At 32.9% G+C, this 16,045-nt stretch overlaps 1 protein-coding gene across 2 annotated transcripts in view; it reads left to right on the forward strand.

Moving 5' to 3' along the window:
* LOC117338743 (AT-rich interactive domain-containing protein 5B-like) overlaps positions 1–15,835 on the forward strand; it is a 30,657-nt gene extending 14,822 nt beyond the window's left edge. Inside the window, exons 3-12 of one of the 2 annotated variants that reach the window (XM_033900050.1) lie at positions 2,872–3,094; positions 3,823–4,056; positions 4,283–4,398; positions 5,516–5,669; positions 5,958–6,010; positions 6,216–6,313; positions 6,668–6,848; positions 7,401–7,484; positions 8,990–10,261; positions 10,523–15,835. In XM_033900050.1, coding sequence (XP_033755941.1) covers positions 2,872–3,094; positions 3,823–4,056; positions 4,283–4,398; positions 5,516–5,669; positions 5,958–6,010; positions 6,216–6,313; positions 6,668–6,848; positions 7,401–7,484; positions 8,990–10,261; positions 10,523–10,885 — 2,778 coding nt within the window. In that variant the 3' untranslated portion in view covers positions 10,886–15,835. The remainder of the gene's footprint in view (positions 1–2,871; positions 3,095–3,822; positions 4,057–4,282; positions 4,399–5,515; positions 5,670–5,957; positions 6,011–6,215; positions 6,314–6,667; positions 6,849–7,400; positions 7,485–8,989; positions 10,262–10,522) is intronic. The other variant, XM_033900051.1, reaches the window with a different exon arrangement.
* Positions 15,836–16,045: the final 210 nt, after the last annotated feature.

Here is a 16,045-nt window from a genome sequence, read left to right on the forward strand (position 1 = left end):
GCGACCTTCACTACACTGCATTGATTCATCAGGAGTTTAAATTTCACCAAATTAATTCAGACCCAGTTTTTATCTTCGATCTGTATGAAGGACCAGGACAGCTCACAACAGCAATTAAATGATGCTTATAAATATTTCAATTTCTAATTATATGGATGGATCCTCCCCATTGATGCCAAGAATGAAATATTTCATTTTCGCCTGTATCAACAAAACCTTATTATGACACTTGAATTATTAATGTTTAAAATTATTAACATGCTTAAGAAATCAGATAAGATACTGAGAAATTTACTTAAAGTATGTAGCGTCTACCCTTTCTAGAGCCGAATTCCTCTTTGGCGTGGAGCTGTTTTTCTACAAATTTTTGAAATAAAAATCTATTGTTAAAAATATTGTATAGAATAAGGATTCGGAAGAAACTTATCTTATGATCCCATTCAGGAAACACCCGAACGTATGTAATGTGTTTTATCTTCATAAGTAAACAGGAGTATTTCATGAAAAAAAGGTTATACACCGGATATGTACATGTGTGATCAATATATAGTGAGCAGAGATTTAGCACTAGTGAAGGAACAATGGAGCTGTTGTAGTGTTGTTATATACATCTAGATTATGCATGTGTACAATATTACGTTGGTGAAATGATATATTGTGGAAATTTATCAGTCCTGTGATTTGATGCTTGGTATCATCCTCATTTTATAGCTCAATCCTGCCTGTATTATCTTCACTTTACACAGCTACTCTGTCTGAAATTTCACATGATAAATGATCCTGTGTTAGCATCTCACCATCCATCTCTCTCTGTAACCTAAAAGCAATTTCAAGAGAATTTGGTATTAATTTTAATTAGCAGTAATGAGAATGTAACAAAATGGTGGAATATTTAATGCATTTTAACAATACAATATTAATGTCCAATTTTATCAAAACACCGGTAGTAATTTTTATCAAAATAGATATTACATGTTATGTTGTGTAACTTAATATGTGCCTTTCATAAGCACTAAAACCTGATCTGAATTATTTTATCTCAAGGCGTACAGCAAAATCAATTAGATTCCTATCTTTGTTATAGTCTGTTTCAAATTTCTGGTACTGACAAACATGCAGGCTGTAGGTAAAAAAAAACCTAAGGAATATTGTACATCTCATCTAAGATAAGAGTTGTAAAAAATCAATCTTCTAGATATATATACTGTTTTACTAAATTTTCAGAATGAAATGTATTCTTATTGTGAGAACATGCTTTTTAAACATTGATTTTTTTTGATTTTTTTTTACAATTTCTAGGAGATTAGGCCATTTACAAAGCCAGCAGAATCTTTTTAATAGTGATTATAATGCTGAGGATAATCACTCAAGCCAAAGACATAAAACTGTTGGAGCATCAATGATGATACTTAATCAGGATATCAGAATTAATGGATGCATAAAGCTTCATAAAGAAGTGAAATTGCTGAGTGAAGAGATAATTGGTTTTTGAAGCCCCCTTTTTGACCCCTGACTGTTGTTGATAAGTAACTTGATAGGAAAGACAGGAAGGGAGTGAGCAGAATAAAAGTAAACATATCTAAAAATAGTTTGAATAAGAAATAAAATCATGCAGTCAGACAGCTAAATCAAACTTAAGAAATACATGAAAGAATTAGCTTCCTTCTGTGCGACTGAGTGCAAAAATTGAGGCAATTTCATTTATTGATTATTTTTCAAGGGAAAAAATTTCACGATCAGAAAGTTACAGAAACCATTGAGTTTAAGTGCATGTTAGAATTTTATTGACAAAAATGAATTTGTAATACAGAGAGATATATGTAACAATGTTATAGGAATGTGCCAAAAAACCACACACCACTATATACCAGCAAGAATAATTGATTTGTGGTGAGTAGTGCACAAGCTATGCTTTCAATGATTTTAACTGTTTTTATCATAGTTTGGGTGGTGTGTATAGGAGTCTAAAATGGTTTATCTTAAACCATGGGTCAGATCACATCCCAAACTCAATATATAGCAGCCTTTTACTGTGTTTTGATTTTGATTGCTAAAATTAAATATTTCTGAAGCTGTAAGTCAGGGTTAGGTATAGACTTTTAAACCACACATATTACGCAATGCTACAACAGATAAAAATATTGACATTCACAATCAGTGTTATACAGACGGGATGAATAATGCATACACTGGAAGAAAACCATCCCAGTTTCTCTTTAAGAATAACATATTGTACAATTTATTTTTTATCAACTTTATTTATTCATGCTTAAATGTATTTCTGCTTGGGCAATTTGTGTGTATATACATAATTGCATATATTTTAAGTTCAATTTTTTTTCAGTTGAGAAAATTGGCAATTCAGGATGTTCACCTTTCTTTTCCTTGGTGATTTTCGTTAAGTAGTCCATTAAAGTCTGGTTACACACACTACATAATATCAAATGTATATAAGGTTATGACACTGGACATATACAGTGTACACGAATATCTTGTGGTGAATAATGTTATGTAAACATTTACCTACGATGGTTATCAATCTGACCTTAGAAGGGAGGTAACTCCTATAAAATCCATTCTGTCTTGCACAAACTTTAAAATAGTATAAAATCTTACACAGTTAGAGGAGTTGATTCCAAGATGGAAAGTCTACTTTTGTTTAAATTGTGTTAATTGTAAGAACTTTAATTGCAGCAGGAGATCCTGAGAGAAGTTGATTCTGCAATTTAAAGTATGCCTTTGATTGCAATGTATTTATTCCAGAACTTTTAATTATGATAAAAGATCCTTGACTTCTTGGAGAAGTTGACCCTGAAATAGAAAAGTTTGCCTTTGATTACGATATGTTTATTTAAGAACTCTTCATTACAGCATGAGATCCTTGCCTTCTCGGAGAAGTTGATCCTGAGGTTGGATGACCTTGTGAGTCTAGTTTACCTAGATCATGTCGAGTGGGGCTTTGGTCTTGCCCTTCTTCATGAAGACAATGTGGAGGGTGAAGTCAAACCAACAGATCCTCAGACAAAGTTCTTTGCTGACACACAGAACTCCGGACTTATTATGGATGACGTCCAGAAGGAAATTGATGTACTGGGTAAGACATATGCTTCCTTTCTCAAAGGTCTAAATATCAAAAGTTTTAAATTCCTTGTTATCTATTCATCTTTAATGTGTCATACTATGACATCATGTTTGTCTGAGTTCTTCTGTCTGTCTGTGAACACTTGATTTCCATCTTTGTATCTCTAATAGTCTTATTCCATTGTTTGCTTTAAATGATAGAAGAGTATTGAATTTGAAGTTAAAAAATATAGATAACATAGTTAGCAGTAACATAAAATCAATACTGGATGTTTGTTTCAAATGTCAACTGACCGATAATATGACAGAGTAAAGGTTATCTAAAGATATTTTAGATGTTTGTACAAGACGACTTTTGAAATGTTCAATTGCATACTGTTTATCAATTTCATTCCATGGATTCCTGAACAAACTACTGCTCATTTGGTCCCTCTTAAGATTCTGACAAATAAAATGTTGACTGTACAACATGCTATAAATGATTCACACACACGCACAAGTTTAGCAGAATTTACAAAAAAAAAAAGGGAAACATCAGAAATAGAATAAATAAGTCCTGCAGTCTTTGTTTAGATGTAGGTGTGGTCTTAATGCCGGTTCAGACATCAGTTTCTCGTGTTTAGATATAAATGTAGTCTTGATGCCTGTTCAGACATCAGTTTCTCGTGTTTAGATGTAGATGTTGTCTTGATGCCAGTTCAGATATCTGTAAGTAATTAACAGACGTGTTTGTGTTTGCAGGAGAACAAAAAACGACATCTACCTGTGTGAAGGTGCTGAGTTTTGCCCAGTACTGCCGTTACCGGGCCATCATGAAGAGACTAGAAAACATGGCTGACAAGTGTCTTAAACAGCAGATCATCTGTGCTCTAGGTGGCATCACATCCAATAATCATAACAACCGTATCATGTTCTGTCGTGACACATTTGATGACCCGGATCTTGATGACCTTGAAGTACGAATGGATCATTTAGGTTTGTAGCATCTTGGGTAATCATGCCTGTGTGTATATCCAAAGCTTTATTACAACCCAAACGATGAAAAAGTCTTCTGATTCCACACATATCTTTTGTTAAATTTGATAATTGAGTAATAAAAATTGGAAGAAATATTTTTTTGAATTGTCTCCTTATAAGACTGACAATGAACAATGTTTGATTCAATGAGTTTAATGATAAGAATGATTTCAATTTTTTAAAGCTCCAAATCTTAAAGGACGACCTCGGAAGAAAAGATCATCGAAAAGTGATGGCAACGGAGAATCAGACAGCAACGAAACATCTTCGGACATATCTACACCTTCATCCAGAGTCAAAGTGAGTGTGAAATTATCACCTATATATTATGTGATTTCTTGTTTCTGTTGATATTTCAGTTTTATGTGATAATAATAGAATCTGATAGAAATGTACTCTGTCCAGGGAACAGGCCCTCATTTGTTAATTTGTCTTACGTACTTAAAAAGGTAACAAATTGTAAGTTTTTTTTAACCTATTCATTACACCATCATCAATGTCCCATTTTCTTATCTCACTATAGGGTTGAGACAAGCTACACATGCTTTTTGCTTGTTATCAACAATTTTTTGTATGATGCCTTGGCAACAATACAATGACGACATCATAATGACAATTCAATCAGGTGATGAAAGATTCTATTAATCCCATCCCTACCAATCACCCATTAAAGTATGTGAGAAGTTCAGATTTATGCATTGTTGAACCAGGGTAGAATCAATTACATTGTTGAACCAGGGTAGAATCAATTACATTGTTGAACCAGGGTAGAATCAATTACATTGTTGAACCAGGGTAGAATCAATTACATTGTTGAACCAGGGTAGAATCAATTACATTGTTGAATTAGGGTATAATCAATTACATTGTTGAATTAGGGTACAATCAGTTACATTGTTGAATTAGGGTAGAATCAATTACATTGTTGAACCAGGGTAGAATCAATTACATTGTTGAATTAGGGTATAATCAATTACATTGTTGAATTAGGGTACAATCAGTTACATTGTTGAATTAGGGTATAATCAATTACATTGTTGAATTAGGGTATAATCAATTACATTGTTGAATTAGGGTATAATCAGTTACATTGTTGAATTAGGGTATAATCAATTACATTGTATAACCAGGGTATAATCGATTACATTGTTGAATTAGGGAATAATCAATTACATTGTTGAACCAGGGTATAATCAATTACATTGTTGAACCAGGGTAGAATCAATTACATTGTTGAATTAGGGTAGAATCAATTACATTGTTGAATTAGGGTATAATCAATTACATTGTTGAATTAGGGTATAATCAATTACATTGTTGAACCAGGGTATAATCAATTACATTGTTGAACTAGGATAGAATCAATTACATTGTTGAATTAGGGAATAATCAATTACATTGCGTTTATCATTGTTAGGCCAGCAAGAGAGAATCTGCACTACGCAATGGCTTTAGATTTGACAAGGATAGGATCAGCAAAGACGAACAGGCCTTCCTGATAGACTTGCACAAGTTTATGAAGAAACGCCACACCCCTATAGACAGAATTCCTTCTCTGGGGTTTAAACAAAGTAAGTGCATCTATGTGCCAAAAGTCACACCCTTTCCTCTGGTTTTTGTATAGTTTGAAAAATCATGTATGGATTTATTTCTTTGATATTAAGAGAAATATGTGTCAGACTGATTGATTTCTTAACTGAATTGTGTTATGTGTTTTACAAGAGTTAATTAATAATTAATGTAAGTGGAAAAGGAAAAAGAAAATGAATTATTTTATTATGAAATGTTTTACTTGACATGAGATTAAGAGAGCAAGATTTATAGTAATGATATCTAATTAAAATATGTTGATGTTTCAGTTGACCTTTGGTACTTCTATACCTACGCACAGAAACTTGGTGGCTATGAACAGGTATGTACTATCACCAACACAAGCATCAACTATCTGTTTGTTTGTTGTTGTTTTTTTAATATTCTTTCTTACTTAATATTAAGTTTTCTAAATCTCCATAATTTTATTATTTTTATTTATTTTATTTTTTTTCAAAAAAAAATTGTAAGAATGCATGAAAATTTTGTGTGTTGGATTAAAAAAACATTCTGCTTTCATCCTCCAGATTACTAGGAAGCGATTATGGAAGCACTTATATGATGTGTTAGGAGGAAATCCAGGAAGTACTAGTGCTGCCACCTGTACTCGTCGACATTACGAAAAGTGAATATGATTCTACAATATCAGTTTCTGCAGACAACGATATTTCATATTTATATTTATTGCATTTTTTCTAGTGAAATATAGAAATTTATCATACTGATTAAACTTATATTTTCAATGCAGCGATGAAAAATATCACTTTTATAGAATGAATATTTTTCGATATTTCATTGGTAAAATGTAATAAAACAGCCTATTCCTGTTTTAAATCAATCATAATTACTCTCTCTCTCTGCGCTGTAGCATCGTCCACAGATAATTAACTCTATAGAGTGTTCAGTATTAACACCAGTTTTTACAAGAGAAATGATGTTCACAATAACAAATTCAAGTGTTAATTTAATCTGTTCCTAGATTACTTCTGCCCTATGAGCGATATGCACAGGAAGAGGTCACAAGATCTACAGTATCAAATAAACAAAAGCGGAAGGCAGAACTTCTCGCCAAAGCGCGGGCTGAAGCTAAAGAGAGGCTTCAGGACGCTCAAGATTCAGACTATGATTATGAGGAGGAGCAAAATCATGCATTTAAAAGAGTAAGTCTTGTCTCTTGTTTACTGATAGAAAATTAAGAAAAATGTTAAAAATTCAACGGAAAATATATTAATAAATGATGATTTTTTTTCAGTTGTGATTAGTTCAGGAACTTTGTATCTCAGAACTCTTTCCTGAATTCCACTTACAATCACCTGAGTATTTCTTGTGTGTAGTGAAGTATAAAAGAAATCTTTTTTGATGCATAGGGTTAATGTCAGCAAACTATTGTTAGGCTGTAACTGAGGTAGATGGTGGAACCTTGTTGGGGAGTTTATGGTCAAATCCTGGTGAAATACTTTGAATTAATGGTAAAGCCTGTTCTTGGAATCTGTTTTGAATGAATGTTTAGAAGTGTCTGTTTGGTTTAAAATAAATTGATACCGAGATGACATTTACTAATGTAAGCAAAGTCTGGGGTCCGTATGAAGGATCAGCATTCAAAAATCTGTGAAGAATTTTGTTAGAATATGACGGATCAATGAAGAATTTTGTTAGAATATGACGGATCAATGAAGAATTTTGTTAGAATATGACAGATCAATCTTTTACAGAGGAGGCGACCTCTTAGCCTCACTTCAGACAAAGTCCAACTCTGGGAGACGCTTCGCAAACACAAGGCTATAGAACGAGACAAGGTACTCTATAGAGGAAGAGTCAAGGGCCAATCATTTGCTTCCATTTGCAGCTTCATTTCGCTTTTGCCTTATTTTGAAAAAAAAATTGGGTTAATTTTTGTGAGAAAATCATTTTTGTTTGCTTCATTAATGTTGTACATAGCTGTTATTTTCCAGAATTGCTTTCAAGCATGGACATCTATGTGTGATGTTAGTTCTGATCGCTATTCAGTCTTCAGACTGTCTTGTGCTGCATACCCTACCAATATTTTCACTTTCTCCTCTTCTGGCCAATTACATCATAGTCAGCTTCATTATGAATTTTTTTTGCGTTTTCTTGTTGAAATTGGTTTTCTGGTTTATTTTGATGCTGAAAGTAGTTTGGGATTTTAGTTTAATTGCAGTACAAGTATATACCTTATATACATTTGTACATTGGTCTTAAGTTTTAGAATTGGTTTTAAGTTGATAACTGTATTTAGTTTGATTAATGTTTGGGTTTTAGTTTAGTAACAATATTTATCATACAATCTTTTTCATTTGTATTTAACCTTTCTTTGTTTGAATCAAGATTGTCTGATCTGAACCCGGGGTAGTGTTGGTAATCTAATTAGAGTAGATTCATTCACCTTTATTAGTTGATTATATTTGTTAAAACCACGACAAGAATTTTTTTGTTTGTGTTTACAGGAACACAAAAAAGATCTTTGTTTACATTTTCCTGTGCAAAATTAAGTGCATTACTGAATGTTCATTTGTTATTGTCAAACAGGAAACGATTTTCTTCAGAAAACTTCTTGATATGACTGTGCATGTACAATCAATATATTCAAGGTATAACAATTTCACCATGTTTCAACACAGCTTTCATCCACAGACAGACAGCATTGACATTTACAGTTATCATAATTTTGCATTTTCAAAATGGTGTGAAGAATTATGTATATTTATAGCATATTATATTTACACCTTTTTAGCTCGTCTATAGACAGCTAGGTTAAAGTTTGTATAAAACAGTGTTGTGTTAATACTAAAGAGGATACAGCTAAGGTATTGGACATGTGTGTTCATTGTAACAAGACTTTAATGGTACTTTTAAAAACCTATAACCTTGGCTACAGTATGTAAACAATACGTGATAGGCCTTCCATATTTGATTTGTGTGTCTTTTGTGACTTTTCTATTGATACTACATTTCAAAACACTGAATTCCGAATTTCAACATTTCTTCTGGCAACTCTTGTTTTAATTTCGGAATGTTTTATTTCAATTTATTTTACAATTTTGTGTAATTACTGGAATGGACTCTAATTGATGTATATACCCAGTGATTTATCTTCCAAAGTTAATCTTATAATACATAAACATATTCACAATAAAATATCAGTCCAGATTACAACATACCATCGGTACCTTAAATCTGGTATTTTTTTACCACATTGTTTTATATTTCTCTGTATTTCATTGGTTAAAATATAGTAAAAAATATCACACATCTTAAACTATATTTTCTTTTTGTTTTTCAGTTGAAGAAAGTTTCTCGCAATCCCAAAACTGTGAAATCCTTATTGAACAATGCAGAAAAAGAGAAGTCTTATATGGAAATGATGGTAGATAATGGCGAAAACAACTTGACTGAAAACTTTAAAATAAAATCAGAAAACGTAGGGCAGGAGAATGGCAAGCAAGATGTGAAGTTAGAGAAACTAAATGGTAGTAGTGCAGCAACAGACAGCCTGTCACAGGTCAGTGACAGTAAGAGTTTAGTAAGTCAGTCGAAACTTTTCCGTGCTGATCCCACGCAATCCAATAATATTGTCACTGAGGCTGGCCTCTTACAGTTCGATAGAACAAGACTGTCGCAGATGCCTGGCCATCCGACATTACCGGGTGGAGGAATGTTCTATTCACCATTTATACATATGGGAGGTCTTCACCCTCTCAGTTTACCTGTTATGCATCAGATGCCAGCTTCCATGCATCAACTCATCCCATCACCCCTTCAACCAGCCAAATCTACAGCAGACAAGCCTGCTCCCCATCACAGCACACAGAGCTCAGCTTCGAGATCCTCATCTGAGCAAAGACCATCTGTCATTCAGCATGTACACCAGTCAAAGATGGCCACAGGTCATTTTTCAGGTTCAAAAAGAGACACCAGTCCTGCTCCTCAAAAGTCGAACCAGCATGGTTCTCATGTTTCCCCAACATATGTGGCTGGGGTCACAGCCCCTAAAGCACATTCAGGAGGATCCTCGTCACTACTGAAACGTTCATATAGCTCATCAGTTCCAACAGAGGCTCACATTCCAAACCCACAACGAACTCACCCCAACAATAGATCACTGTTATTTGACTTTGAGGCACCAAAAAGACCAAAGATGGAGACTCCGCCTGCTCATAGTAACAATAGTAACAGCAGTAAACAAGGTTCTGTAGTGTCTACTGAAACAGAACAACCGTGCGACCTCAGTATGAAAACATCACGTAAGAGTGTTAATAGGGACGATATGTTGAGAGACAGAAATGGGGATTCTGTTGTAGAAAAGGGAAGTAACTCACCCGCCGCATACCCATTTTCTGTGAAATCCTTGGCCCAGTCATCTGTATCATCATCACGTTACGCCAGTCCCAGCCTGTCCAGTCGCAGTCACCTGTTGTTGGATAGGGTCCATAGTCCAGATGTTCAAGCCAGTGTGTACTCCAAATCCTCAGTGTCCAGTCCAAATATACCACCAGCTTATGGCAATAAGTCTGGGGACCGACCCCTAGTACCACCACCTGCCCATAGCAATAAGGTAGGTTCTTAAGTGATGTCAGGTTACTATTCACTTGATGACACAAAAGTTTTAAGTTTGAACTTTGAACTTATTTTGATCAAGCACTAGGGCTAATGTACAGGAGAGCTCAATAGATAAACAGCATTTATTGGATCTTTGTGAGAAAAAAAAAATAAAAAATAAAAAAAAACTTTCCAGCCGTCCAAACTGTTTTGAATGCAGTTTTAAATTTTTCAAAATACATGATAGAATATTACAAGTGTTTTTTCTCTTCTTCAGATAAGTGACATTAGCCATCCATCAAAGAAGTCGTCATCCTTGGCTCCTGCTCTGCCATCATCAGCTCCAGCATCCATGCATTCTCCAACAGATCCATCGGGGCTACTCCATCCTGCCTTCCCTAATCATATGGTTCGTCCCCAGTTCCCACAGCAACAATACTTCCCATCACCAATGCAGCTACATCAATTTTTTGAAGCACAAATCCGAGCCAATGCAGCTCAGGCTGCAGCATATGAAGAGATGCTGAGTCATGACCAACAAGGGCCCTACTCGACCATGGCAATGCCAATGTTCATGCCACAAGTCCCGCTTCATGCCCAGGCAACAAAAGACAAGTCCCATTATGCACATGCAAAGTAGTGTCAGTTTGCATGATGTTGTATCATTGTACTGTCAAGTCTTGTTATTCTTCTTGCCACAATTGAAGTATCCCACTATCTATCTAGTATTTTGGAGGGACTGTTCTGTATAAATTTCCCTGGTAATCCAGTCAGTACGCAGTTTGGCCGCTCTAGCAGAGAAATATAAGTTTTAAGCTTAATGAGACTTGGCTGTATACATGTATGGTTTGATATTTTGTGAGGTCCTTATTTAGATATTCAAATAACAATATGTGGTCTTCATTTAAAAGGCAGCTAATACTCATACTATTTCCATTAAAAATCATGTGAAATTTTGCAATATAACTCACAGGTATTGGTTTTCAAATCTATCTTATGTAAATGTGTGTATCATGAACATTTAATTGATTCATTTTGATTTTTTCAACAAGAGATGATACTGATAAGATAGGTAGATTCATTTTTGACTGATTCTATACCTGTATGTGGACATAGACATTTATATAAAGGGTCACATTATAATAATGAAAATGGTTGTTGATTTTGTTAAAGCCAAATCAGGAATATAAATACAGTTTTGTGTGAGAGTCTAGAGAGAATGTTGTTGTGATATAAAACATATGGGCTTGTAAGTTTGATTTCGCCATGGGTTATTGGAATGTTATCCAGTCACAGAGTCCAGTATATTGCCAATTCCACTCTGTAATTATGTCCAGAGAGGCTATAGAAAATATAAAAATGAAGCCCATGTGATTGGTTATTGACATCAATGCAATGTTGTATATTATATTCAATGGAAAATTAACTAATACGGATGCAATTTGTTTTTAACTACATTGAAACATGTTGAAATGCTTGATTTAATAAAAAAAAAAAAAACATTTTTTTTTGGAATCATGATTTATTAAATTTATCAAATACAGAATTTGACCCAAATTTATTCTTGATGTAATTACTAGTATATTAGTTTTAAAACTAATCTCAAAATATAATTCAACAGAATTGGGTTTTGTATCAAGTAAGGAAAACTTGAATTCCTTATATTGATAATTAAAAGAAAGATGATGTTTATCAGCAGATTTTTTTTTTTTATTAAAGTTCTAAAACTTATGAAAACATTAACGATCTAAATACTGTTCACTAGTAGTGATGTAAAATAATATTACCGTAGTTGATTTCTGTTGGAAATGGTAAATACAGCTTGAAATGGATATAAGTGTGTTTTATTGAAAGTTTAATTATGGTTAAATTGTATTAAATTTTATCTAGCTTGTAGTTAAAATGACAGATTTGTAAGGCCACTTTTATACATTAGTTTCCATTGAAAATAACAAATACTTACAAAATGCTAATTATGGTTTTGTATTAATGAAAAACTTGTTGTATAAATTATAAATTCATAATTAAGTCCTGTGAATTCCAATATATTGAAATAAAATATGTTTCTGTATTTAAAGAACTGGAAAGTATTGCTTTTATCACATGTTGGGTAAATATGTCCAAGCTATAAACAATTTGAAGTCATTAAAAAAAGAGTTCTTCAAAGGTACAGAATAGCCGGAAAAAATTTCAACTTATGTGGAATGCCATTTAATGACTACATGTCTGTTAGTTTTGTGTAAAGTTATTGACATAGATCATATCTTTCAGACCTACCTGCGGATGTCCCTAAAGAGACTCAAATTTTGATGCATTTATAACATTTATAATCTTGATAAAGAAACAAAAGTTGGCGCAAGTGAATCTCAAGGATATTGTAGGTAGATTGTCAAGAGAATTCTCCAGTCATGGTAATTCTATCATGTCAAGGTTTCTCGATTGAACTTGTTACTTGTTATGTTTATACAGTTTCATAGTTAAATTGTTAATGCATTTATGATGTTTATCTTTCAAAATTAGATGAGTGAAGAAATCCTAGAATGCTGTTTAGAAAGTGTTTTATTTAACACTGAATGTGGATATGTAAGCACTTCATTTGTTACATCTCCCTGGCTTCTGTAGAGTTCATTACTATGGGTTATACGAGTGTATATATCAGTGTATAATTAAGCTGTACATTACAAAGTTTTTGATGATAGGTTTATATTTTCTGTAGTGTATCTTCTGGTGACCCTCAAAACGGGTCAATTAACTGGGTTTGTTGGTAGCTTGTGCAATATCTTAACCAAGAAAATGTTCTAGAACGAGATGATAATTTTGTTATTCATCAACAAATACCCAACCCTACAACACTTACAGAATTCTTTGCAATCTATTATGCATTGGTGAATCCATTTGGGGTAATTTTGATAGTAAGTGCCTCGTGAAAATGTACAGTTACTTCCCTTGTTTTACTCCTGCACTCTGATCAAAGTATAGGGAAGGAAATAAAAGAATCTGTTTGCTCTGTGCTGCCATTTCTGTAGTTAACCCATTTTATGTTTGTAGTAATGATGATAATCACACCAGTGCCTTTGTGAAAGTTTCACGTAAACAGATGAAATGGTATGTCTGTATGGCCTAGATAATGTTAGTAATTATGTTAGGTTAAAAGCTTTCATTTCTAAAGATTTAACATGATTTTGAATGATACAAAATACATATGTATCACGAGGATTCAGACAGAAACGAGATATGACCATTATTTGATTTTGTTTTCTTTGTTACATGTATGTATCTAGGAGATGTCCAAAAAAATCTTTGCGAAACATTATCTAAGAAAACATTTTGATTTGATTGTAGTTTTGAATATATTTTTTTCTTTCAGTCAATGTTTTAGTCACTAGAACTTGCCATCTTTTTTGACAGTGAGAATGAAAACAACGAAATGTTTGTTGGAAACAATTTAATTTGAAAAAAGTTACTTCAGCTAATAAATAGTGAAACAAATGCTATTAACTGGTTCAACATTATCGTAATACTTGATCCTTTGTGACCGCTACTCTCTCTTGTTGCTGTTATGTTGATTAGCAGATTCTATCAGTTTTATTATTGAACATACAATTGTGTGCACTTAAATCATGTACGATACTATTTAACCTTGCTATTCAAGGTCATATTGATATTGTGTCTACAAAAGTTGAAGCTTTCTTCTTTCTGAAAAAATTGTTCATTATTGCTAAAGGTATTGTGCAATAAGTTTTGTAATGTGCACACCGATATTAATGCAGGATTTTTTAACATTACAACAAATTTTTAAAAGGAAGGTATACTATTAAAATGGGTGTATCAATCTAAGTAAAATCCCAATGAGATATTGGAGGACATGCTTGGACAAGTTAGATCTTACTTGTATGTAAATTGAGGGAATAAAAGAAATACCCCGGTAATCCCCAATCAGGAGTAGGTAGGTATGTTCCTTCATTGTTTCATCTACTGTCAAATGAAGGATTTTGATCATAGAGGAAAGGGACTCTGTTGAGATGTGGGAGGGCATGCCTGTCCATGTTCGAACCAGCTTTAGTTCACCTATGTCAAATGAGGGATTAATATTTCTTTGTTGTCTATGATTAGCTTGAATCTACCCTTCTGTAGAAATGTCGGTTTTTTTTGGTTGATTCTTTTTAATGACGCTATCAATTTTCTCACCTGAAAATTTATTGTCTTAAGATTTTCTACCTCAGCTACCTGTACCATACACGAAACTTTGTTGATGTGATGATAAGTAAATAACTCCTTAGTTAGAGATTTAGCAGATTTGAACATGTATAAATATATATATAGCTTAGAATGAGTGACAGAGAAAGAAAGGTATTTAACTGAGAGAGAATAAGCTAGGTTATCAGAATTAGAAATAGGTTGTACTCGCCTTTGTTAACTAGTACAATAATGGCTTTATTTAGCTCTGATGCTGGACATATTTAGATATTGTCTGAATGTCAAAATGTGTAATTTCCATTTTGTTTCTCTTTCTCTTTTTAGTCCTTATAATTTGATTGTTTGGATATCATCTGCGAGACATTTAAATTTTAAATCAAATTTTATTTTTTAAATTTGAAAAATCTTATATATGTAAAGTAACAGAAGAAATGTTTGGAAATTCCCATTGATATAATGGGATTAGAAGAAAAGAACCACATTAAGATTCCCATGGCCCATATATAATAAGTAAATGGCATTCTCGCTCTTCCTAGCACCTGCTCTCAGAGAACAAGTGTATATATGTTATCTTTCTGTGATTTACCAGTCATTTGTTAACAACTGGATCAAATTGAACTGAGCTCAGTTAATGCTTGTCCCAGTATAACTTACTTAGGCCAAGACGTTGGTTCTTGGCCTGTATATTGTAATATGTGACTGTAGTGAATATGTTATTGTTTTCAGTTTTTAGCAATATGTTGTGTAAATATCGAAGGAGATTTTTTATTATGTATTTACTGTTTGTTTGGTACAGAATGAAAAAGTTCTGTTAACTACTTTCATATTTTGTAAGCAATGCTGAAAAGATGACGGAACAAAAAAGCCCAATTTTCATATTTCAAAATCAATTACATATGGCATATCTGAGAAAAGTGATATGTATTGATATTTCTCATCACATTTTCATTCATGTATTCCCGGTAATTCATATCCCTAATTAATTTCATCATCAGACATGAATACTGTGCAATATGTAATTTAGCAGTGAGCTTGAGACCATTTCATTCTGTTATACAGAGTTATCTTTCTTGTATAATAACGAGAATGGAATCTTTTTACTGAGAATACATGTACAAGTATAAGATCAAGTTTGTTTTGTAAAAAAAAACAAATTAAAAAAAATCAAGTCCTATATATACACCGAAATACATGCAATATTCACGTCAGAAATATTAATGCATATTACACAGTAGAAATTGTTTTCTTTGTCTGCATTTGTATACAATGTAATGTAGAAACTAATATAAAGTTATGTTGCAATTAGTCATAAATTGTTTATGCAAAGGAATTTATAATGTTTCATAAGAGGTATATAATTTCTGTGATTCAACATTAAACTTGTTGGAAAGAATTTTGTCATGTTTGTTTTTTATTTTCAAAAAAATCCTCACAAAACATATTCTCAAAAGAAAGTTTTATCCCTCAGAAGTTATGGCGACAATGTAGTCAAGTAATATACGAATTTCGATACTATGTGTTACCTTGACCTTGTGGTACTATCCATTACCTTGACCTTGTGACAACTCGTCCAAGAGTTGCCACAATAAATCTGAATATCATT

The sequence above is a fragment of the Pecten maximus genome, chromosome 12 (genome assembly GCF_902652985.1).
Source record: "Pecten maximus chromosome 12, xPecMax1.1, whole genome shotgun sequence".
Classification (NCBI taxonomy): domain Eukaryota; kingdom Metazoa; phylum Mollusca; class Bivalvia; order Pectinida; family Pectinidae; genus Pecten; species Pecten maximus.